At 43.9% G+C, this 25,250-nt stretch overlaps 1 protein-coding gene across 2 annotated transcripts; it reads right to left on the reverse strand.

Moving 5' to 3' along the window:
- Positions 1-61: 61 nt before the first annotated feature.
- Positions 62-23,782, reverse strand: HAVCR2 (hepatitis A virus cellular receptor 2). Of its 2 annotated transcripts, XM_009209473.4 has the most exons (7): positions 22,406-23,778; positions 19,459-19,800; positions 17,489-17,572; positions 11,618-11,661; positions 8,080-8,206; positions 3,136-3,172; positions 62-1,486 (listed from the first exon to the last, which is right to left on the reverse strand). In XM_009209473.4, exons 1-7 carry the CDS (start codon positions 22,461-22,463, stop codon positions 1,294-1,296), a joined length of 885 nt encoding a protein of 294 aa, XP_009207737.2. In that variant the 5' UTR covers positions 22,464-23,778; the 3' UTR covers positions 62-1,293. The 2 variants fall into 2 exon arrangements, with proteins under 2 accessions (XP_009207737.2, XP_021795596.2); XM_021939904.2 differs by lacking the exon at positions 17,489-17,572 and having other exon boundaries at positions 22,406-23,782.
- Between the last annotated feature and the right edge of the window lie 1,468 nt (positions 23,783-25,250).

The following is a 25,250-nucleotide window of genomic DNA, read 5'->3' on the forward strand; positions in this document are numbered from 1 at the left end:
GCACTCCAGCCTGGGCGACGGAGTGAGATTCTATCTCAAAAAACAAACACAAACAAACAAAAAACAGTAAAAAAAAATTTTAGTAAGTTCCAATTGTGTGTCACAATTGTGCCAGGCACTGGGAGCAACAATAAGCAAGACAGACCAAGTCTTTACCACCTTGAAATTTAAGTTTAAGGACCACTCTCTATCAAAGGATCCGGCGCTGGCAGTATAGATTGCTGAAGGCCTTTGCCTTCTTTCAGACAACAGAATTTGTGTCCCAGTCACTGCTTCTTCTTCTGCAAAAAATATAGCTTCAGTTTGGTCCACAAATACAGAAGTTGGTCAGAGATATTTTCTTTCAAGAGCACAACAAGTAAAACTTGGCAATACACACTAATTGAATGCACTTCCTTTTTCCCTGGGAGCTCCTGCCACATCTCAGCCCTGCAGGGCAGTCTTCATAAGGGAGGCAAAAGAAGGGTTGTGCACTGCCACTGACAGTTGGACAGGTAGTGCTCAAAGAAGCCTAAACCTCAATATTCTGAGGGAATCTTCAAGATCAAGGTAGACCTGGCCGGATGCAGTGGCTCACGCCTGTAATCCCAGTGCTTTGGGAGGCTGAGGCGGGTGGATCATGAGGTCAGAAGTTCGAGACCAGCCTGTCCAACATGGTGAAACCCTGTCTCTACTAAAAATACAAAAAATTAGTTAGGTGTGTTAGTGCATGCCTGTAATCCCAGCTACTGGGGAGGCTGAGGCAGCAGAATCACTTGAACCCAGGAGGCGGAGGTCGCAGTGAGCCAAGATTGTGCCATTGCACTCCAGCCTGGGCAACACAGCGAGACTCTGTCTCAAAAAAACAACAACAAAAAAATGGATCACAGATCTCTTTGAAAATCAGTGGCCCCTTTAGACTTTCTGTGCCAAAAAAGTTATGCATTCACCCCAGCACCTAGTTTTCCCTAGTTTATCTAAAGTTTCATGGACATAAGATGTGCCCTAATTTCCCGGAGCTCCAGAGACCCCACGTCAAGAATTCCTAGTGTATATAAAAGCCCGTTTGAGCTCTAACATCCATGATTAACAGTCTCTGGGTTGGGTAACTCTGTTGGTTTAAATACAGAGGCAATGACATGCCTGTTTAAGTTCAGGTCAGGTCCTAGTTCAATTCCCATGTGACTCATTATCTTCCGAAAATGGGAAAACTCTGCTCCATGGCAGGGGACAGAACCTCCAAAACCAGTCAGCTGACACAGCCCACAGTTTCTGAAAAAGACAATACAAAGCTCAAAAATAAGGTGGTTGGATCTATGGCATTGCAAAGCGACAACCCGAAGGTTGTGAGGGTTGCTGCCCACTGCTGACATAGCAGTAATACTCATTGGGCTCCTCCACTTCATATACGTCCTCCTCAATGGTATAGATGTTTTCTTCTGAGCGAATTCCCTCTGCTACTGCATTTGCCAATCCTGAGGGAGGGATGTTGGCCAAAGAGATGAGGCTGTGGAAATAAAGTGTTGAAGCTGAGTTAAGCCTTTCCCAGGTAACACGGAATCGAGTTAAGAGAATAGGCTTTCCCAAAGAGACAGCAACTAAATACGGTGCATGATCTTTGATCAGATGCTGAACAAGGAGAAAAGCCAAGAAACAGCAATAAAATACTATGGGGAAACAACTGAGAAAATTCCCATTAATTTTAATTTTCTTAGGTATAACAATAGCATTGTGATAGCTCAGAGAATATCTTTATTTCTAGGAGTTGCACGCTGAAGTTTAGGTGAAGTGTCAAGATGTCTGCAATTATGTACACATTTAGATTTTTTAAAAATAGGCCTGGCACCATGGCTCACGCCTGTAATCCTAGCACTTTGGGAGGCTGAGGTGGGTGGATCATGAGGTCAGGAGTTCGAGACCAGCCTGGCCAACATGGTGAAACCCCACCTCTACTAAAGATACAAAAAAATCAGCCAGCGTGGTGGCGTGCACCTGTAATCCCAGCCACTCGGGAGGCTGATGCAGAGAATCACTTGAACCCAGGAGGCAGAGGTTACAGTAAGCAGAGATCGCACTACTGCACTCCAGCCTGGGTGACACAGCAAGACCCTGTCTCAAAAAAAAAAAAAAAAAATTATTAATGCTTTAGATAGCATTCAATGTTCAGAAGTTTTTGTTTTGTTTTATTTGATGCGGGTCTTTCTCTGTCACCCAAGTAGGAGTGTAGTGGCACAATCATGGCTCATTGCAGCCTTCATCTCCTGTGCTCCAGCAATCTTTCCACCTAATTTTTCTATTTTTTGTAAAGAAGAGGTCTCATTATGTTGCCCAGGCTGGTCTCGAACTCCTGGGCTCATGTGATCCTCCCACCTCAGCCTCCCAAAGTCCTGGGCTTATAAGTGTAAGCCACAGCACCTGGCCCAGAGTCATTTTTGTAATCCAAATATATTGCATCCCATTCGTGTGCCAAACATCACTAAAAGTCTAAAATCTAGTAAGTTACGTAAGCCATACCTATTTGAAAGGGATATGTGTGTGTGTGCATAATCAGGAATGAAGGTTAAGACAGGAGTCTGTAATAGACTAGCAGTTCTTAGCCCTGACTGTTCATTAGAATCACCTGGAGAGCTTTTAGAACATTATCTATGCTTAGGCTTCATCCCCAGAGATTCTGACTCAGTTGCTCTGGGGTTGGCCCTGCATTAGTACACTTCGGTGCCCGGGTGATTCTAATAGGAAACCAAAGTTGAAAATGCCTGGGCTGGTTTACAGAAATGCTGAGAACAGATACTGGGTGTCTTGCTCACTTCTCTAATGCCAAAGTTCAGCCCAGACCCTGGATATAATAGGAGCTCAATCCGTTGATGTTTCAGTTCATTGGAAAAACCATTAATATCGAGATGAATAAGCATATTGTATTATTAGGGAGATAAATTGTATACCTTAACTTTAGAACTAAAGAAGCTAAAGGTATCAGGAAGTAAACACAGCAGTATGTTACATTTTCTCTTCATAACTAGACCTAGAGGAAAAAGGAAGTATAAACTCAGATCTCAAAGCCCCAGGACAGGACTTCTCAGAGTAAAGATCAGACATGTTAAGAGTATGGACTGCCAAGATTCTCACCTTTCCCCAACCCCATTCCATTATTCTTACCTTAAATTCTGTGTCTTCTCTTTGCTATGAGAATACCCTAGATAAAGGGGGAAAGAAAAGTCAATAAAAATGCCTTCATAAAATAAATGAGACAAGAAATCAAACAGGCTCACTGGAGGCATGCATTGTTCAGGGAAATCTGGTCTCACCTTAGATTGAGTTGAATGAAACTCTCAATATGTGCCTTAGATAATTATATGGACTGGCTAGAAAATAATAATAAAGATGCATTTTTCTTATTTAACAATTATGAGGCCTCTACTATGTGTCTGGCAGTTTGCTTGGCACGAGGAACACAGGAACGTAAAAGTGAATTGTGAGCCCTAATTTCATGAAGCTTACGTTCTCCTGTGGGAGACCAAAGAAATAAAAGAAAACAGTACCCCAGACCCAAAACCAGCCTGACCAACATGGAGAAACCCCGTCTCTACTAAAAATACAAAATTAGCCGGGTGTGGTGGCCCATGCTTGTAATCCCAGCTATTCGGGAGGCTGAGGCAGGAGAATCGCATGAACCCGGGAGGCGGAGGTTGCGGTGAAGCAAGAATGAGCCATTGCACTCCAGCCTGGGCAACAAGAGCGAAACTCCATCTCAGAAAAAAAAAAAAAAAGGAAACAGTAAATAGGAAAAAAAAAAAATTTCAAATTATGATGTATTATAAAGGAAACCAACATCATATTGAAACAGATAATAGAGAGGGTGGTCAGGGAAGGACCCTCAGAGATGACCTTTAAGCTCACTTCTGAAATGAGTCAGCCAAGTAGAGAGCCAGAAGGAGCATTCCAGGATGAGGGAACCCTCTGTAAATATCTTGCTGAATGCCTGAAACTGAAAACATGGCTGGACTAAGGGAGGGGCCCAAGATAACGTCTGAAAGGTAGGCTGGGGCTAGGTCTAACAAAACCTTTCCAGCCATAATCGGGAATCTGTATTCGATTCTAAGACCTGTAGGAAACTTAGATTTCCTTAAAGGGCAGAGATGTGATCCTTATTTGTTTTGGGTTTCTTTTAGCCGCTGAAAACAACTTCCTTATCTCATAATTTCCATGTTGTGCGTCAGGAATTCAGGTGTGGCTTACTGGGTACCTCTGGATCAAGGTCTTTCATGATCTCTTTCAAGGTATCTTCCCGGGGATGCAGTTTCAAATATTTGAAACTGAAAATTTTTCTTTTTCTCTTTTTTTTTTTTTTTTTTTTTGGAGACAGGGTCGTGCTTTATTGGCCAGGCTGGAATGCAGTGGCAAGATCATATCCGATTGCAACTTTGAACTCCTGGGCTCAAGGGTTGTACCCATCTCAGCTTCTGAATAGCTAGAATATAGGTGCACACCACCACAGCTGGATAATTTTTTAAATGTTTTTGGGCTAGATGCAGTGGCTCACGCCTGTGATCCTAACACTTTGGGAGGCAAGGCAGGCAGATTTCTTGAGCTTGGGAGTTCGAGACCAGCCTGGGCAACATGGCAAAACCTCATCTCTACTAAAAATACAAAAACTAGCCAGGTGTGCTGGCACATGCCTGTGGTCCAAGCTACTTGGAGGCGGAGGCAGGTGGGTCACTCGAACTCGGGAGGTAGAGGTTGCAGTGAGCTGGGATCGCACCACTGCACTGCAGCCTGGGTGAATCTCAACATGTTGCCCAGGCTAGTCTCAAACTCCTGGCCTCAAGTGACTCTCCTGTCTTGGCCTCCCCAAGTCTTAGGATTATAGGCATGAGCCATTGTGCTCAGATATTGATTGGGGTTTTAATATTGGATTAGAAGGAGGAATAAAGAAATGAGAAGATAAATTAAGTAGAGATAATGATGCCTTGGAGTAAGGTAATGGCCAAAAGAGATGCAGAATAATGAAAATACTTTAGATATATGTTGGAGGAAGACTGCAGGAATCTTTTGTTGTTGTTTTTCTTTGAGACAGAGTCTCCCTGTGTCACCCAGGCTGGAATGCAACAGCAAGATCCTAGTTCACAGCCTCAAACTCCTGGGCTCAAGTGATCCTCCTGCTTCAGGCTCCTGAGTAGCTGGGACTATAGGCGTCCACCACCATACCCAGCCCTAAGGAATCTCAACATCTAAGGATCAGGCAGAAGAACTGAAAAGCAATGGATCAAATAGGAGAATGTCATTTCAGAAGCCAAGAGAAGGACGACTTTCCAGAATGAGTGATCAACTTAAAAGGCTGACTATAATAAAGATAAAGGTATCAGGCTGGGAACGGTGGCTCACACCTATAATCCCAGCACTTTGGGAGGCCAAGGTGGGTGGATCACCTGAGGTCAAGAGTTTGAGACCAGCCTGGCCAACATGGTGAAACCCCCATCTACTAAAAATACAAAGTTAGCCAGGCGTAGTGGTGCATGCCTGAAATCCCAGCTACTCAGGAGGCTGAGGTGGAAGAATCACTTGAACCCGGGAGGTGGAGGTTACAGTGAGTCAAGATTGCACCATTACACTCCAGCCTGGGCAACAAGAGTGGCAGAAACCATAACGGTGAGGAGCAGGACAGTCCTGGTTTCAATTCCTATATCTATCAATTAACTGTGTAATGCAGGCAAGTGACCTAACCTTTTAGCATGCTGATTCTCCATTAGAAACATAGGGTAGTTACGAGAATTTAATGCACGTAAAGCACTTAGCAGCTTCAGTCCACAGTTAGTGGGGTGACCAACTCATCCCTGTTTTTCTTGGACTGTTCCAGTTTTAGCTCTAGAAGTCTCACATATCTTAGGAACACCCTTTAGTCTTAAGCCAGTCTTAGGTGATTGCTCACTCCACACAGACAGTCCCTGTTTGCCTATTAGTAAGAAAGGCTGCTATGTTGTATTACACTCTGGTGGTACACACCTGTTGTCACAGCTACTCTGGAAGCTGAGTCAGGAGAAACACTTGAACCCGGGAGGCGGAGGTTGCAGTGAGCTGAGATCGCGCCACTGCACTCCAGCCTCCATCTCAAAAAAAAAAAAAAAGAAAGAAAGAAAGAAAGAAAGAAAGAAAGAAAAGTGTGCGAGGTTTTGGGGGTAATGGAAGTATTATTTAGATCTTGATTGTGGTGATGGCTTCCTACTGTAATTCTTCATCAAAATTCATCAACTTGAACACACTTTTTTTTTTTTGTTTTGGAGACTGTCTCACTCTGTGGCCCAGGCTGGACTGCAAAGATGCAATCACAGCTCACTGCAGCCTCCTGGGCTCAAGTGATCCTCCCACCTCAGCCTCCTGAGTAAATGGGACTACAGGTGTGTGCCACCATGCTCACCTCGTTATTATTATTATTACTGTGTACAGACAGCATCCTGCTTTGCTGCCCATGCTGATCTTGGTCTCAAACACCTGGGCTCAACTGATCCTCTCACCTCAGCCTCCGAAAGTGTTGAAATTACAGGCATGAGCCACTGCACCCGGCCATTGTATTTATTTATTTATTTGCTTATTTATTTATATTTTATTACTATTATTTTTTTAAGACAGAGTCTCACTCTTTCGCCCAGGCTGGCATGCAGTAGCAAGATCTGAGCTCACTGCAACCTCTACCTGCCAGGTTCAAGTGATTCCCCTGCCTCAGCCTCCCGAGTAGCTGGGATTACAGGCATGCGCCACCACACCTGGTTAATTTTGTGTTTTTAGTAGAGATGGGGTCTCACCATGCTGGGCTGTTGGTCTTGAACTCCTGACTCGTCGATTCACCTTGCCTCAGTCTTCCCAAAGTGCTGGGATTACAGGCATAAGCCACCACGCAGGGCCTGTTTTTTTGTTGTTGTTGTTTTGTTTTTGTGGGTTTTTTTTTTTTAAGGACAAGTAACTTAGAAAAAGCTATGTGCTGGCCGGGCGCGGTGGCTCAAGCCTGTAATCCCAGCACTTTGGGAGGCCGAGACGGGCGGATCACGGCGGTCAGAGATCGACCATCCTGCTAACACGTGAAACCCTGTCTCTACTAAAAATACAAAACTAGTCGATGGCTACGCTTCTGTAGTCCCAGCTACTGGGGAGGCTGGAGGCAGGAGAATGGCGGAACCCGAAGCGGAGCTTGCGGTGAGCTGATCCCGCCACTGCACTCCAGCCTGGGCGCCAGATAGACCGCCTCAAAAAAAAGCTATGTTAAGTACCTCATGATGGAGGAAAACATTCTGTAACCCCAATCATGACCCAGTGTTTTTTTTTTTTTTGTTTTTTTTTTTTTTGAGACGAGTCTCATGAATTTCCCAGGCTGGAGTGCAGTGGCCGGATCTCAGCTCACTGCAAATTCGCTTCTTCTGGTTCACGCCATTCTCCTGCCTCCCAGCCTCCGCAGTAGCTGGGACTACAGGCCACGCCACCTTGCCTGGCTAGTTTTTGTATTTTAGTAGAGACGGGTTTCACCGGGTTAGCCAGGATGGTCTCGATCTCCCGACCTTGTGATCCAGACGTCTTGGCCTCCCAAAGTGCTGGGATTACAAGCTTGAGCCACCACGCCCGGCCAATGACCCAGTATTAAACGGACTTGCACTCTACTCCCAAAGAGGTATGCCTGAGAAACCAGTAACAGAAAAGTGCACAGAAGGGAGTGTTTTTTGCTGCTGTGTTTCCTAATAAACCTAGCATATTCATGAAGTAAAGAAATTGGTTTGCTGGAATCAGCCTGCCTGGATTTGAATTCGGTTCTGCCAGGTACTGATATTGAAACCTTGGGAAGGCAGCTTACTGCCAAACCTTGGGATGGCACTATTCCTTACCTCATTAGACAGTAAGGATGATAAAATGTATGTAAAACATTTAACGCAGTGCCTGCCTGGCACACAATAAATATTAAATTAAAATTAGCCATTATTGTTAGGATTTGGATGGACAAAAGGGTATTTAGTCTAATCACCTTTGGGTATAAACGTGAATTTGCATTTCTATCTAGGTTTTACTGGTTCTCATTTAAGAATTTGTTATCAGAAGGAGAGAGAAACAAAAAACACTTACATTTGAAAATTAAAGCGCCAAAGATAAGAGCCAGAGCCAGCCCAGCAGAGATCCCTGCTGCGATGTAGATGGCTGTTCTGATGGTTGCTCCAGAGTCCCGTAACTCATTGGTCAATGTGAATATTTGCTACGCAAACACAAACAAGATTTAAGCAGAAAATAGCTAGAAATCGCTTGTGTACTCAGGCTCATGATTTGCGAATTGGACCATCCCTTTTACAACATCACAAGATGGCAGAGTCCTTGAAATCACCTTTCATCTGTCACCTTGTAGCCAACACTTAAGCCAACCCAAGAAAGAGACTCGCTTAACCTTTGGAGTTAGCGGGGAAACAAAATGTGCCCTTCTGTGTTGTGGGTGGAGAAGGAGCTCTTAAGACCCTTCCCCTGCCCCTGCAAAAATTGGTTTTAGAGTGGAGTCTTGTTGGTTCAAGACCCCCTAAGATTCCCCAGAGAGTTTTAGAGTAGTTTCCATTTGGTGTCTTGCTGTGAAACCTCTATTTTTCACAAAAAGACAGTGATTCAATAGCCAAGACTTTACAGACAGATGGTCCTGCATTCAAATCCGAGTTCTGAGGCCGGGCACAGTGGCTCACATCTGTAATCCCAGCACTTTGGGAGGCCAAGGCAGGCGGATCACCTGACATCAGGAGTTTGAGACCAGACTGGACAACATGGTGAAATCCAGTCTCTACTAAAAATACAAAACTTAGCCAGGCATGGTGACACATGCCTGTAATCCTAGCCACTGGGGAGGCTGAGGCAGGAGAATTGCTTAAACCCAGGAGGCGGAGATTGGAGAGAGTTGAGATCATGCCCCTGCATGCCAGCCTAGGCAACAGAGCGAGACTCTATATCAAAAAAAAACTAAAAAACAAAAAAACAAATCCCAGCTCTGCCACTAAGGGCTGAGTAACCCTGTAGAGTTATGAGGAAAATTAAGTGACAGAAAATATAAAATGCTTATTACAGGGCCTGGTACATAACAAATGTTCAATCAGTGGTAGTTATTATTGCTATTGCTCTAGTTAACTTCATTTTCTGAAAACTGAGAGTCACACAAAATAAATTCTGTTTCTAAAATTTCAGTCTATGTTCTCTGTTTTCCTCTTTAAAAACTGTGATTAGGCCGGGCGCGGTAGCTCACGCCTGTAATCCCAGCACTTTGGGAGGCCAAGGTGGGCGGATCACAAGGTCAGGAGCTCAAGACCAGGCTGGCCAACATGGTGAAACCCCATCTCTACTAAAAATACAAAAATTAGCCAGGTGTGGTGGTGGGTGCCTGTAATCCCAGCAACTAGGGAGGCTGAGGCAGGAGATTTGCTTGAACCTGGGAGGTGGAGGTTGCAGCCAAGATCGCACCATTGCACTCCAGCCTGGGCAACAAAAGCAAAACTCCACCTCAAAAAATAAATAAACAAACAAACAATAATTATAGGCCAGGCCCACACCTATAATCCCAGCACTTTGGGAAGCTGAGATGTGAGGATCACTTGAGGCCAGGAGTTAGGGAGCAGCCTGGGCAACATATTGAGACCCCATTTATAAAAAACACACACACACACACACACAAAAAATAATTATAAACATTTTTAAAGTAATGAATTTAAGAAAGTTAAATCTTCCATTTATTCTACATACATTTACACATTGATTCAATACAGATTACTCCTACAATAACAGGAGTCCTATATGTAAGATATTGTGCATTAAGCATTGTGGGCACATACAGGTCCTTAAAAAGCACTGTTTGATTGCAAAGAGAGAAGAAGCAAATACAAGATGCTGAGCATCAGTTGTGAATACACAGGGAAGAAACTGAGTCAAATAAATGTGGACTCCTAGATATGTCCTCAAGTAATTTTTTTTTTTTTTTTTTTTTTTTTTTTTGGAGACAAGGTCTTACCCTGTCACCTAGGATGGAGTGCAGTGGCATGATCACAGCTCATTGCTCATCATAGCCTCAACCTCCTGTGCTCAAGCAATCCTCCTGCCTCAGCCTCCCAAGTAGCTGGAACTACAGGTATGCCGCACCATGCCTGGCCAATTTTAAAAAAACATTTTTTGTAGAGACAGAGTGTCACTATGTGGCCCAGGCTGGTCTCAAACTCCTGGTCTCAAGCAATCCTTCCACCTTGGCCTCCTAAAGTGCTGGGATTACAGGCGTAAGTTACTGTGCCTGGACTCCTCAAAGAATTTTTAAGTCATTGCTGCAAGTTTGCTTTCTAGTGGTTTTTCTTTTATGACTGAGTTTCACTTTTGTTGCCCAGGCTGGTGTGCAGTGGCGCGACCTCAGCTCACTGCAACCTCCACCTCCTGGGTTCAAGCGATTCTCCTGCCTCAGCCTCCCAAGTAGCTAGTACTACACAGGCACACACCACCACACCTGGCTAATTTTTTGTATTTTTAGTGGAGATGGGGTTTCACCATGTTGGCCAGGCTGGTCTCAAACTCCTGACCTCAGGTGATCCACCATCCTCGGTCTCCCAAAGTGCTAGGATTACCGCGTGAGCCACTGCACCCAGCCAGTTTTTCTTTTATTCTAAGAAGGTAGCAGGGACAGTAAAATTGAGGTTAATTAAGGTATGGTTTTATTTATAGTTAAATACATAAAATTGGCTGGGCGCCATGGCTCATGCCTGTAATCCCAGCACTTTGGGAGGCTGAGGCGGGCAGATCACCTGAAGTCAGGAGTTCAAGACCAGCCTGCCCAATGTGGTGAAACCCCGTCTCTACTAAAAATACAAAAATTAGCTGGATGTGGTGGTGGGCGTCTGTAATTCCAGCTACTCAGGAGGCTGAAGCAGGAGAATCGCTTGAACCTGGGAGGTGGAGGTTGCAGTGAGCTGAGATCACACCATTGTATTCCAGCCTGGGCAACAGGAGCGAAACTCCATCTCAAAAAAATAATTAAAATAAAAATACAAAATTAGCCGGGTGTAGTGGCGCATGCCTATAATCCCAGCTACTCAGAAGGTTGAGGCAGGAGAATCGCTTGAACCCAGGAGGCAGAGGTTGAGGTGAGCCAAGATCACACCATTGCACTCCAGCCTGGGCAACAAGAGTGAAACTCTGTCTCAAAAAAAAAACAAAAACAAAAAACAACTTATGGCTTTAAATACTCCTGATTGGTGTCTTGTCATATATAAAGAGGTAAATTTAAATACTCTTTCCCATTTGGGTTGTGATGGAAGCAAGAAGAATGGTATTCTAGGGAGATGAAGAATCTCTGAACCTTCCACAGGGTAGACAGTTGTGAAATTGAAAAATAAGAGGGACAAAATGCTAATGTTCCTTCTTTGTGGTTTTCAAGCTCTTACTATATGCCAGGCACTTTACCCGCATCACCTCAGTCCTTCATTACAACAGGGCTATGAGGTTAGAACTGTCATCATCAACATGTTATAGCCGAGGAATCTGAAGCTAAGGGAACTTCAGGCTTTTTACCTCAAGGACAGGGTGTGCATGAAGGAAGTCTAGAGCCATACTTTTCCCCTCCAAGTTGAGCACAACACAGCTCACAAAAAAAGTTACTTACTGTCAGGTTTACGTCAGGGAGGCTCCCCAGTGTCTGTGTCTCTGCTATAAAAAGAGAAAGAGAAAGTGAGGAAAAACAGCCAATAGTTAAGAACGTTTAAAACGTTAAAGAATAGTTAAGAACGTTTTCTTTTATCTAAGTTTTTAAAAAATCTTAATGATGCCTATAATCCTATTTGAAACGAATTCTACTCCATACTCGTCACAATAATTAACGGAGAGACCAACAAAATTTACTGAACACCCAGGAATCAACTTTAGGATGGCCACATTTTTTCATCTAGACAATGAACCCTACTATTTTATGAAATAGAGAATTCTGCCAAGAAGTCCTACTTAAATATGTGCTTTGTTTTTTTTCACAAGATCCTAATGAGTTCTACAAAAATCCAGGAATATTGATAACACTCAGGCATTATTTATTTATTTATTTTTTTAGAGACAGAGTTTCACTCTGTCACCCAGGCTGGAGTGCAGTGACATGATCTCAGCTCGCTGCAACTTCTGCTTCCCTGGTTCAAGCAATTCTAATCCCTCAGCCTCCCAAATAGCTAGGACTACATGCATGCACCACCATGCCCAGCTAATTTTTGTATTTTAAGTAGAGACAAGGCCATGTTGGCCAGGCTGGTTGTGAACTCCTGACCTCAGGTGATCTGCCCACCTCAGCCTCCCAAAGTGCTGGGATTACAGGTGTGAACCACCAGGCTTGGCCTTAGGCATTATATTCTAATTAGATTTTTAAAGACAACAAAAATTCACTTCCTTTTTTTTGAGACAGAGTCTCACTCTGTTGCCCAGGCTGGAGTGCAGTGGCACAATCTCAGCTCACTGCAGCCTCCATTTTCTTTTTCTTCTTTTTCTTTTGGCGAGACAGTCTCACTCTGTCACCCAGGCTGGAGTACAGTAGCATGATCTCGGCTCACTGCAACCTCCGCCTCCCAAGTTCAAGCGATTCTCCTGCCTCAGCCTCCCGAGTAGCTGGGACTACAGGGGTGCACCACCACACCCAGCTAATTTTTGTATTTTTAGTAGAGATGGGGTTTCACCATATTGACCAGGCTGGTCTTGAACTCCTGACCTCAAGTGATCTGCCTGCCTTGGCCTCCCAAAGTGCTGGGATTACAGGCGTGAGCTACCGTGCCGTGCCCAGCCTCCATTTTCTTAAATAAGTTTTGCATTTACTCATGAGAAGGGAGACAGGGTTGCCTACAAATGAAAATAATCACTGTGGCCACAATGTAATAGGAACCAGGGCTTGTGCTAAACTTTCAGTGAAGGAGCTCATTTTAGAGATACTTAGAAGCACTTACTTTAGAACTACTCTTCTAAAGAGACTGACTGTTAGTCCCATTGCACAGATGAAGAAACTGAAAATCAGGGAAGTGAAGTGACTAACCCAAGGTCACACAACTTAGCAAATGACAAAATGGCCTTCCAATTTAAGTCTGCATAGATTTAAATGCACATTCTTAATTATACTGCCTTCACCAGCCTTTACCTCAGTGCTGTCATTATGAAGAGGGTCACGTTGCCCAGCCACCTACTCACCATCTTTCCTTCCTGTTCATCTGTTTATTTCATCTGCAGATCCATTCCATGAATATGCACTATGCCCTTACTCTAGGCACAGGAGACAGAGCAGGGAACAAGAGGGGCACAGGCCCTGACCTCATGAACGCTGAATTCTAAACCTAAGTACCTTGCCAGCTCTTGGGAAATAAAGCGTGCTTACTCATTTTTATGGCTGAGTCAGAGATGTTGAAACTTCTTAAATGTCACAGCCACCTTCTGGAAGCCTTAAGTCAGAACCCTTTAATGTGTATAAAGGGTTTGACTAAATGCTGGTTTAACAAACTATAGTTTAAATATTATAAAGGCATAGCCTCAGCCTAAAATTATTGAAGAAAATAAAGATTATGTTCCACTTACTTTTGCCCTAATTACCAGAAAAAAATTTAAAGTATAAAAACCACAGGCCGGGTGCGGTGGCTCACGCCTGTAATCCCAGCACTTTGGGAGGCCAAGGCAGGCGGATTACGAGGTTAGGAGATTGAAACCATCCTGGCCAACATGGTGAAACCCTGTCTCTACTAAAATACAAAAAATTAGCCAGGCGTGGTGGTGTACGCCTGTAGTCCCAGCTACTCAGGAAGTTGAGGCAGTGGAATCGCTGGAACCCAGGACGTGGAGGTTGCAGTGAGCCAAGATGGCGCCATCGCGCTCCAGCCTGGTGACAGAGCAAGACTACTTCTCAAAAAAAAAAAAAAACCTTCATCAGTACAACTGCTAAGTAAACATGAATCTTAAGTGCACATAAGATTTTCAACTGTAAATCCAGTTTCAGCCTCCCTATAATTATTTTTCTTGATAAAAATGGTAAAAACAACTTCTTTTTAAACTTCATTTTGCTATGAAAATGATCAGTAAAATCAAGCACTGTTGTGTTATTACAGCATTTTTTCACACAGATTTGGCCACCAACCAAGATGGATGGGACAGTTGAAGGGAGTGGCAATGTTCTTTCTGGAGAACCCAAGATTTGCCTCAGGGGACAGGTAGCAGTGAAGGTGAGATGTGATGGCCTTAACAGTGTATACATTTAGTAGTTACCATCTATTCGGCACTTATTAGGTGCCAGACATGGTGCTTAGCACCGTATACATACAATCTCATTTAATCCTCAACCACAATAAGTAGGTACTACTATTTTCCCCATTTTTCAGATGACAATACTGAGTCTGACAGAGCCACTTTGCCCAAGATCACACAGCTATTAATTGGGAAAGCTAGGATTTAAAGCAGATCTACTCCAGAGCTGAGAACTCACCTGTGACCCAGTCCTTCCTCCTTCAGGTAGAAGAGAAGTTACATTTGTTCTGTGTTCAAATTCCAGGCCCTTGGATCTCTTACTTTTAAAGGCTCTACTCCATTTTTTTTTTTTTTTTTTTTTTTTTTTTGCTGAGAAAGGGTCTTGCTCTGTTGCCCAGGCTTGGAGTACAGTGGCACCAACTTGGCTCAGTGAATCCTCAGCCTCCTGAGTTCAAACAATATTCCTGCCTCAGCCCCCTCAAGTAGCTGGGACTACAGGCCCATGCCACCATGCCTGGCTTTTTTTTTTTTTTTTTTGAGATGGAATCTTGCTCTGTTTTCCAGGCTTCAGGACAGTGGTGAGATCTCAGCTCACTGCTCCCAGGCTCAGATGATTCTCCTGCCTCAGCCTTCTGAGTGCCTGGAATTATAGGCATGCACCACCATGCCCAGCTAATTTTTGTATTTTCAGTAGAGATGGGGTTTTCACCATGTTGGCCAGGCTGGTCTCGAACTCCTGACCTCAGGTGATCCGTCTGCCTTGGCCCCCCATAGTGCTGGGATTACGGGTGTGAGCCACTGCACTTGGCCTAATTTTTTGTATTCTTAGTAGAGATGGGGTTTTGCCATGTTGCTCAGGCTGGTCTCAAACTCTGAGCTCCAGTTATCTGCCCACCTTGGCCTCCCATAGGGCTGGGATTACAGGTGTGAGCCATTGTGCCCAGCCCCATTTTTATATTAAATGCTCCCACATCCCACATTTTGAGTTGGTTTACCAGCAGCCAATTTACATAATGTTACATATTATAGACAAGCCATTAAATATCCATAAATTTCAATTTTTTATTTTATTTTCCTATTTTGGAGCTACTGACATACTTTTGGTTGTTTCAATATTTTTTCTCAGTCAGGCCCTTGAGAAGCTCAGAGATTCGAGGTATTGTGCCAATATTCCCATTTTTGTTGCCCTAGAGGGAAGGAACTAACAAGCAAAAACTAAAGGGAAGGCTGGGCGTGGTGGCTCAAGCCTGTAATCCCAGCACTTTGGGAGACCGAGGCAGAGGGATCACCTGAGGTCAGGATTCGAGACCAGCATGGCCACCATGGTGAAACCCGGTCTCTAATAAAAATACAAAAATTAGCCGGGCTTGGTGGCGCGCATCTGTAATTCCAGCTACTCAGTAGGCTGAGGCAGAAGAATTGCTTGAACCCAGGAGGCGGAGTTTGCAGTGAGCCAAGATCGTACCACTGCACTCCAGCCTGGGTGAGAAAGTGAGACTCCCTCTCAAAAAAAAAAAAGAAAAGAAAAGAAAAGAAAAAGAAAAAAGAAAAACTAAAGGAAAGAAGACTTCTGTCCGTGGTAGAGACAAGCACAAGGAAATGCACCACCTCAACAGGGAGTAAATTCCATCTACAGCAAATGCCCACTCAGTGGTGATTTGGCAAAAAGTACTGGCCAGGTGCGGTGGCTCCTGCCTGTAATCCCAGCACTTTGGGAGGCCGAGGTGGGTGGATCAGGAGGTCAGGAGATCGAGACCATCCTGGCTAACATGGTGAAATCCTGTCTCTACTAAAAATACAAAAAAAAAAAAAAAATTAGCTGGGCCGGGTGGTGGGCGCCTGTAGTCCCAGCTACTCGGGAGGCTGAGGCAGGTGAATGGCGTGAACCCTGGAGGCAGAGCTTGCAGTGAGCTGGGATGGCGCCACTGCACTCCAGCCTGGGCGACAGAGCGAGACTCCGTCTCAATTAAAAAAAAAAAAAAAAGTACTGAAGCACAGGATGGGAAAGTGAGACTAAATGACCCTTGAAATCCCTTCTAGGACTATGGTTGTAGGATTCTTTAAAATATAACAATGGCATACAATAAGTATCTGGTATGACTTTATTAACCCACAATGTGGATGATCATCTGTCCCCACCATAGTTTCCTCTCTAATTGCATAAAAGATGTTGGCTACCAATCACTAAAGACTAACCAAAGACTGAAACTTTGGAGAGCTAAAACTAGTAACTATAGTAATAATAAACAGTTGAGTGCTTTCTATGGGCCGGGTACTAGCCTCAGCATTTTACATACATTATCATGTTTATACATTACAACAACCTCATGACATGGGCACTGGAATTATCCTCATTGTAGAGATGAGCAAACTGAGCTTCAGAGAATTTGAGCAACTTGACTGAGGTCACAGAGCTAGCAAGAATAGCTGAAATTAGAACCCATTCCACCTGTCACTGAAGTAGTTTAACCACAATCTCATTCTGCCTCCTGATCTTATAATATTAATGACAACAGCTAACATGTACTGAGTACAAATTGTGGTCAGACATTGGGCTACACGTTTTAGACATTTTCTTATTTAAAGCCCATAAGGTGTGATTTATGAGATTTATGACATTATGAGGTAGGACTCACCTATTAACCTCATTTTACAGAAGAAAAAAAAAATGGAGCTCCAGAGAGATTAGGAGAGACCAGGACACTGACAAGAAATGACTTAAAATTAACCTTCATGATCAATGTGACCTGACTTCTACTTTCTGCCCAATGTTCTCATCTGGAGCACCCTAAGTACATCCTTGCTGAATTACAAGAAGAATTTAACTATTCCTTCTGAGGCTGGAATCCAGGGAAGCTGATGGGCTTTATTCTAGCTAAAAGGCATCCTAGAAATCACCTAATCCAATGTGTCAGTTCCCAAACACAGACTGGCACCAGTTCATGATGAGACATCGCCAGTCCAGGGTCAATCCGAAAATGTGGACAAAGTAATGAGCACTTCATCCAATTTAGTTAACATTTAAGTAAAATTAAAGACTATAAAGTTTATTAACTTTTTTTAAAAGTTAAAATTTGAGTAAAATAATCCTAAGCCAGAGCATCTTTTTCCCAGCACAGGTGTGTCTCCACCACTTCCCTCTTCTCAAACACTATTTCAGGTGCACAGAGACATCCATGCCTCCACTCTCACACTGTTTTCTCATGTTTTTTCCCACATTCAAAATCCTCTGAATTCAGAGCCAGCTAAAGACTCCCTGCTCTGCCCCATGCATAGTTACCTGGGCCATGTTCCCCGGTGGTAAGCATCCTTGGAAAGGCTGAAGTCAAGTCTCTCTGCAGAGTTGGTGCAGGGGTGACCTTGGCTAATGTCAGAAACCAACATAAGGATGAAAATTATCTGAGAGCAGAAAGCTTATTTCAGGGAATCAAAGGGGCAGCAGAAAAAAAATGCGAAAGACCATTAAGAAAGAGAAATACAGCCTCAGCTTCCAAACCTGCCTAGATACCTACATTGAGAGTGTATCACACACTTCAAATGTTTGACAAAGGTAAGATGCAGTCATCATTGTGACATTCTGATTATTAATAGTGGAACTAACAGCCACGCAAATGGTCATAATTACAGGTTGAAGACCCCTTATCTGAAATGCTTGAAATCAGAAATGTTTCAGATTTTGAATTTTTTTGGATTTTTTTTTTTTTTTTTTAAACGGAGTTTTGCTCTTGTTACCCAGGTTGGAGTGCAATGGCATGATCTTGGCTCACTGCAACCTCCACCTCCCGGATTCAAGCAATTCTCCTGCCTCAGCCTCCTGAGTAGCTGGGATTAGAGGCATGTGCCACCATACCCAGCTAATTTTGTATTTTTAGTACAGACAGGGTTTCTCCATGTTGGTCAGGCTGGTCTCAAACTCCCGACCTTAGATGATCCGCCCACCTTGGCCTCCCAAAGTGCTGGGATTATAGGCATGAGCCACTGCGCCCAGCCATTTTTAAAAATTTTTTAGTATCTGCACTATACTTACGCTCCAATGAGCAGAATGCTCCAATGAGCATTTCCTTTGAATGCCATATCAGTATCCAAAAAGTTTTGGATTTTGGAGCATTTCAGATTTTGGTGCATTTCAGGTTTGGGATGCCCAACTTATAAATGCTTTTCATAAAATATTATCACACAAAATCCTTCTAATGGCCCACATGATAGGTATTATTGTCATATTTTACAGAGGAGGAGGTCACAGTGTTTCAATAACTTGCTCAGGATTATATAGCTAGTAAGAGGCAGAGTTAGATTTAAACTCAGCTCTATCTGGGCACAAAGTATATGTTATAGAAATCTTAAGTCTGTTCACCTCCCAGTGTACATGCACAACCCAGCAGTTCATCGTGCTGGCTGCACCTGGGGTAAAATCACCTGAGGAAGACTCTGTAAAAAGCGAATGCTTAGGATCTACCTCCAGAGATGCTGATTTCTCTGGGTTTTGGTAGTGGGTTCTTTTTCTTCTTCTTTTTAAGAGATGGGGTAGTCACACTATATCAGCCAGGCTGGTCTCAAACTCCTGGCCTCAAGTGATCCTCCTGCTTCAGCCTCTCAAAGTGTTGGGATTATAGGCATGAGCCACCATACCTGGCATCTGTAGTTGTTCAAAAACGCTCTATGTGATTCTAATGAGAGTCAGGGTCTCTAACCACTGATCTAGGTCTTTCTTCCCATCTATACATTCCACCCATGAGTTTTTGGTTGTTTTTTTTTTTTTTTTTTTTTTTGGAGACAGAGTTTCACTCTTGTCACCCAGGCTGGAGTGCAATGGCGAGATCTCGGCTTACTGCAACCTCCGACTCCCAGGTTCAAGTGATTCTCCTGCTTCAGCCTTCCGAGTAGCTAGAATTACAGGCTCCTATCACTATGCCCAGCTAAGTTTTTGTGTTTTTAGTAGAGACAGGGTTTCACTCTGTTGGCCAGGCTGGTCTCGAATTCCTGACCTTGTGATCCTCCCGCCTCAGCCTCCCAAAGTGCTGAGATTAGAGGTGTGAGCCACAGCACCTGGGCACACCCATGAGTTTTAAAACAGATGGAAAGTGTTAAATATCACTGAGCATCACTGATGGGGCCTGTTAAACTTTAGGTCTTGGCGGCCCACCTCCAGAGGCTATAATTAGGGAAGTCAGAGGTGAGAACAATCAGTACCTTTAATATGATCCCCAGATAAATCTTATTCATAAAGAAGGCATGCAAAGGTCCACCCACCTGGTTTGATGACGACCAACTTCAGGTTATGTTTTTCATCATTCATTATGCCTGGGATTTGGATCCGGCAGCAGTAGACCCCACTGTCTGCTAGAGTCACATTCTCTATGGTCAGGGACACATCCCCTTTGTGGAAATCCCCCTTTAGCCAGTATCTGCTGGATGTCCGATCATTCACATCCCTGTTGTCAGTCCTGAGCACCACATTGCCACAGTCAAACACAGGACAGGCTCCTTTGCCCCAGCATATGGGCACGAGGTTCCCTGGCGGGGCTGGAGTGTAGAAGCAGGGCAGATAGGCATTCTGACCCACCTCTGCTATGTATTCCACTTCTGAGGACCCTGAATAGACAGAAGGAGAGCCAAGACTCAGGCAGTGAGTGAGGTTACTCCATTTCAGGAAAACTGCAAGCAATGCCTTACAGAATAAAGGGGAAGCCACTGCTGCAGTCCTGTTTGGAGGATGATTCACTGCGACAATGCTTCTCAGATGTGAAAGCCGTCAGAATCACTGGGAAGCTTTGCAAAAACACAGATGGCTAGGCTCAACTGCTAGAATTCCTGACTTGGTCGGTCTGTGGTGGGGCCTGAGAACTTTTATTTCTAACAAGTTCTCAATGTGGCTGAAGTGGCTGGTCCCAGAACCTCACTTTCAGAAACACTGCCCTAGGAGAGAATTGTGGTCCAATTCTGTGAACATGGGAGAACAGGGCTGATGGAAACAGACAATCAGAAAATTGGTCATGGTCAGCCAGGAAATGGCCCACCCATCTGGGCTACTTGTTTGTTCATCAACAAAGGGAGGCTCCCCTAACATACATCTCTTTTTAAGCAGCAAGTGCACAGTAAATAAAAACTCTTGGTTAAACAAGAATCTTGTGTATTTGAAACTACTCATGGAGTTGTTTTAAGGTTTAAAGTTGTGAAATGGCCGGGCGCGGTGGCTCAAGCCTGTAATCCCAGCACTTTGGGAGGCCGAGACGGGCGGATCACGAGGTCAGGAGATCGAGACTATTCTGGCTAACACGGTGAAACCCCGTCTCTACTAAAAAGTACAAAAAACTAGCCGGGCGAGGTGGTGCGCGCCTGTAGTCCCAGCTACTCCGGAGGCTGAGGCAGGAGAATGGCTTAAACCCGGGAGGCGGAACTTGCAGTGAGCTGAGATCCGGCCACTGCACTCCAGCCTGGGCGACAGAGCCAGACTCCATCTCAAAAAATAAAAATAAAAATAAAAAATAAATAAAGTTGTGAAAAGAAATTAAATTTTGGGACCCCAAACTCATTTAGCCAAAGGGAAAAGTCAACCTGGGAACCGGATCACGGAAACCTGCCTCCTCCTTTTGGTTCCTGAATAAGATGGCTACAGGATGAAAGGCTGCACGCCTCCGCCATATTTTGCTCACAAGGAAATTCCTGCTCAGTTTTTATGGCTTTGTGATTGATATCACCTTACCGCGCCAAGTCACTCTCGCCAGACACAAATGAGTATCTGATTGTTACCCTACCCCATTTTGTTCAGGGGAAAGCACGACAAAATGCAGATTCTCACATTTTCCCTCTGCCCTTTTTTTTTTTTTTTTTTTGAGACGGAGGCCCTGTCACCAGGCTGAGGCAGTGGCTGGATCTCCTGGCCACTGTAAGTCTCGGCCCCGAGTTTATGCCATTCTTCCTGCCTCTTAGCCTCCCGAGTAGCTGGGATCACAGGCTACCACCACCTCGCCTCGGGTTAGTTTTTTTTTTTTCAGTAGAGACGGGGTTTCACCATGTTAGCCAGGATGGTCTCGATCTCTTGACCTCGTGATCCACCCGTCTCGGCCTCCCAAAGTGCCCCCTTTTTTTTAAATGTGAGAACTGAGTGCTTCTCAATATCCCACCTTGTCCCCTTTAAATTTGGAGCCCTCAAAATCATCTTCTGAGAAAGGCATAGACCTGTCTCCCAGGTGCCTCCTTAACTTTGGCAAACAAATCTCCTAAAATGATTGAGACTTGTCTCGTCATTTTCCTCAATTGACAAAGTTAATTCCATTTTAAAAACCTATACATATTTTATATATGATAAAACATTCATTATATATTTTCTTTTGATTTTTTATTTCCCTTTTTTTTTCCATATGACTCAACTACAGTAAAAACATTCAAACACTATCAAAGGTGTATGAAAAAGTGGCCGGGCGCGCAATGGGTCGCGCCTGTAATCCCAGCACTTTGGGAGGCCGAGATGGGCAGATTACTTGAGGCCAGGAGTTTGAGACCAGCCTGGCCAACATGGTAAAACCCTGTCTCTACTAAAAATTAAAAACATTAGCCGGACGTGATGGTGCACGCCTGTGATCCCAGCTACTCGGGTGCCCGAGGCAGGAGAATCGCCTGAACTCGGGAGGCGGAGATTGCAGTGAGCCGAAATCATGCCACCACTGCACTCCAGCCTGGGCAATAGAGTGAAACTCCATCTCAATTAGAAAAGAAAAGAAAGAAAAGAAAAGAAAAGAAAAAAGAAAAGAAAGGGAAGGAAAAAGGGAAGGAAAAAGGGAAGGGAAGGGAAGGGAAGGAAAGGAAAGGAAAGGAAAAATATGCCTTACTCTCCCAACTCTTTACCATTCCCTGGTTCCTTTTCCTAGAGACTATACATTAAGAAATGTCCACATATTCCTGCTCCCCGACAATGCACACACACAAATAGAAGCCTAATATATGCATTATTCTGCACCTTTCTTTTCTTTAATAACATTATAATTTTGAGACATTCTATACCAGTATGTTTCCTCAGATTCACTGTTTGTATCATGATTATATCACATTTATTTACCCACTCCTTCACTGATGGACATTTAGGTTGCTTCCAAGCTTTTGCTATTACAAACAACATTACAATGGCCGTCCTTGTATCTCTTCCTTGTCCTCTGTACAGCACCATTGTCTCATTGTAAATATCCATGCCCAGACTTACTTGTAAGTAGCAGCAGCAGCAGCAGCAGGACACAGTCAAAGGGAAGATGTGAAAACATGGAGCTTGCAGAAGAAAAGTCAGAGGACACCTCTGTTAGGCACAGTTTTAACTCTCCAAATGGACTGGGTACTTCTTCCAGCTGTCTTCTCCACAATCACATGAGCGGTGCCGCCCCCGCTGAGTGCTAGCTCAGCACACCCGGGTGTCTGACTGCCAATGATTCTTATAATAACACTGCCAGGTCTATAGTCACATTAAAGGAAACCAAAGTTCTCTGTCATGCCATGCTACACACATCCTGTAAGTGTTCTGATGTTTGTCCTGTGACATCAACAAAGAGGAAGCAATACTTCAGTGGAAGAAAACGCTACTCGGTCATGGCACATAAAGAGAACCCTCTAATATAATATCCCAGATGAGATAAACCTGAAATGGAGCATGTATGAGTCCATCTGACTAGCAGGGAACATAAAGTACAGATGCATCATCCGTGGACACATTCACTCAAATCAGTCCCTCTATCAGGCCTGTGACCAATGTTTATGAAGCCCCTACTTTGCACCAGGCACTGGACTAGGAGGTGGAACACAACGGTGAATGGCGTGTTCCTTATCCTCACATTTACAGACCATCGCAACTCCCAGCATAAGCCTCACTCTCATCCCTCTAATACAGATTAGGTTGTGGGTCCTATAACCTTGCTGGGTCTCAGTTTCCTCATTTACATAATTTATAAAATGAGAAAATTGTATTAGATAATATATGCATGGCTCTCTGTTCTAATATTCTGACTCTGACCTTCAAAATTCCAACTCTTCAATTTAGAAAAACACATGTTACTTTTGGCAACACTTCCTTTCCTCTACTCTGAGTGGAATTAAGGGGATCTTGGTATCCTATTTCATCTCATGCATGCAAGGTGCCCCCCCTCCCCTATCCCAAGAGGCTTTGGGCATGAATGATCAGAAAGTGTTGAGTTCCAGCCACGCTCCCATTACTGAGGTAACAGCTCAGACTCACAGAGCCTCAGCTCTGGGAGTGTGACCTTTATCTGGACACCTTAAAAGCGAAAGCTTTTTTTTAATAAAAGGGAAGTGAGCTCACAGGCCGAGTGGTTTCTGAAAAACCAGTGGCCTTCCTCTATGTCTTGCCTTCTTGAGTTTGTCATTCACATTTATGCCATTAAATGCATTTGGTATAAACACCCAATTTGTTCAATATAAACAAATGGTATTTAATATAAATATGCAACTTCTTCAATGTGTGTACTTCCCATAGCATCGCAGAGTGGCAGTTACTCAAGAGATCATAATCAGTTTCTCATTTTATTTTACTTTATTTTGAGACAGAGTTTCACTCTTTTTGCCCAGACTGGAGTGCAGTGGCACGATCTCGGCTCACTGCAACCTCCACCTCCTGGGTTCAAGCCCGGGATTCTCCTGCCTTAGCCTCCCCAGTAGCTGGGATTACAGGCATGCACCACCACCCTGGCTAATTTTGTATTTTTAGTAGAAACGGGGTTTCTCCATGTGGGTCAGGCTGGTCTTGAACTCCCGACCTCAGGTGATCCACCCGCCTCAGCCTCCCAAAGTGCTGGGTTTACAGGCGTGAGCCACTGTGCCTGGCCAATTTCTTATTTTATAGACAAGGAATCTGAGACTTCAAAAAATTGATTTGCTGAAAGGCACATGATTGGTCATTTAGAATGACAGCATAAGTCCCCTAAATGTCAGATTTTTTTCCACTATAAATTATGTTTTATTAGTTTAATGTTTGTCATTAAATTAATAACCAGCAAATGCCCATATTCAAGTGTAAGGTAGAATAGATTAAACGTGGAGTCTGGGGTTATGTTTATTAGCAGCATGAACTGGTCAAGGCTCTTAAAAGCATCAGTCCTCAGTTTCTGTGTTTCGTTTTGTTTTTGTTTCTGTTTTGAGATGGAGTCTTGCTCTGTCACCCAGGCTGGAGTGCAGTGGCACCAGCTCAGCTCACTGCAATCTCCGCCTCCTGGGTTCAAGCAATTCTCCTGTCTCAGCCTCCCAAGTAGCTGGGACTAAAGGCGCACACCACCATGCCTGGCTAATTGTTGTATTTTTAGTAGAGATGGGGTTTCATCATATTGGTCAGGCTGGTTTCGAACTCCTGACCTCAGGTGATCCGCCTGCCTCGGTTTCCCAAAGTGCTGGGATTACAGGCATGAGCCATAGTGTCCAGCCATGTTTTGTTTTTACTACTTTGTTTTCTGCTCATTTCTAGGATTGCTACTGAGACCAGCTTTATAAAACATTAACAATTTATTAGTTCATTGAAGTCTAGATATGAAGGGGTCTAGAGATCTACTTTAACTCTTCTTTTCTGTGTGTAGAGAGCTGGTTCTGAACATTTTCATATTCACTTAACTTTTATTTCCTGTTTATTTTCTTAAAAACTTTAGATAATACATTCAAATAGTTAAAAAGTTAAAGCAATATAAAAAGCTCAAGAAGTCTTGATCCCATTCTTCCATGTTTACTCCCATTTCTTCCACCTATGCCATAGGTTTTCATTTTCTTTTCTTTTCTTTTTTCTTTTTTTTTTTTTTTTTTTTTTTTGAGATAGAGTCTTGCCCTATCACCCAGGCTGGAGTGCAGTGTCGCGATCTCGGCTCACTGCAACCTGCGCCTCCCGAGTTCAAGCGATTCTCCTGCCTCAGTCTCCTGAGTAGCTGAGATTACAGGCACCTGCTACCACGCCCGGGTAATTTTTGTATTTTTAGTAGAGACGGGGTTTCACCATGTTGGACAGGCTGGTCTCAAACTCCTGACCTCAAGCAATCTGCCCACCTCAGCCTCCCAAAGTGCTG

The sequence above is a fragment of the Papio anubis genome, chromosome 5 (genome assembly GCF_008728515.1).
Source record: "Papio anubis isolate 15944 chromosome 5, Panubis1.0, whole genome shotgun sequence".
NCBI lineage: Eukaryota > Metazoa > Chordata > Mammalia > Primates > Cercopithecidae > Papio > Papio anubis.

What these genes read in the sequence shown, in the direction of transcription:
- HAVCR2 (XM_009209473.4), bottom strand. Translation starts at nt 22,463, where the DNA reads ATGTTTTCACATCTTCCCTTTGACTGTGTCCTGCTGCTGCTGCTGCTG. An exon ending in GCTGCTGCTGCTACTTACAA is followed by an intron (nt 19,801 to 22,405) that starts GTAAGTCTGGGC and finishes CTGTCTATTCAG; the next exon opens with GGTCCTCAGAAGTGGAATAC. An exon ending in TGGCGCTTTAATTTTCAAAT is followed by an intron (nt 3,173 to 8,079) that starts GTAAGTGTTTTT and finishes CCCTTTATCTAG; the next exon opens with GGTATTCTCATAGCAAAGAG.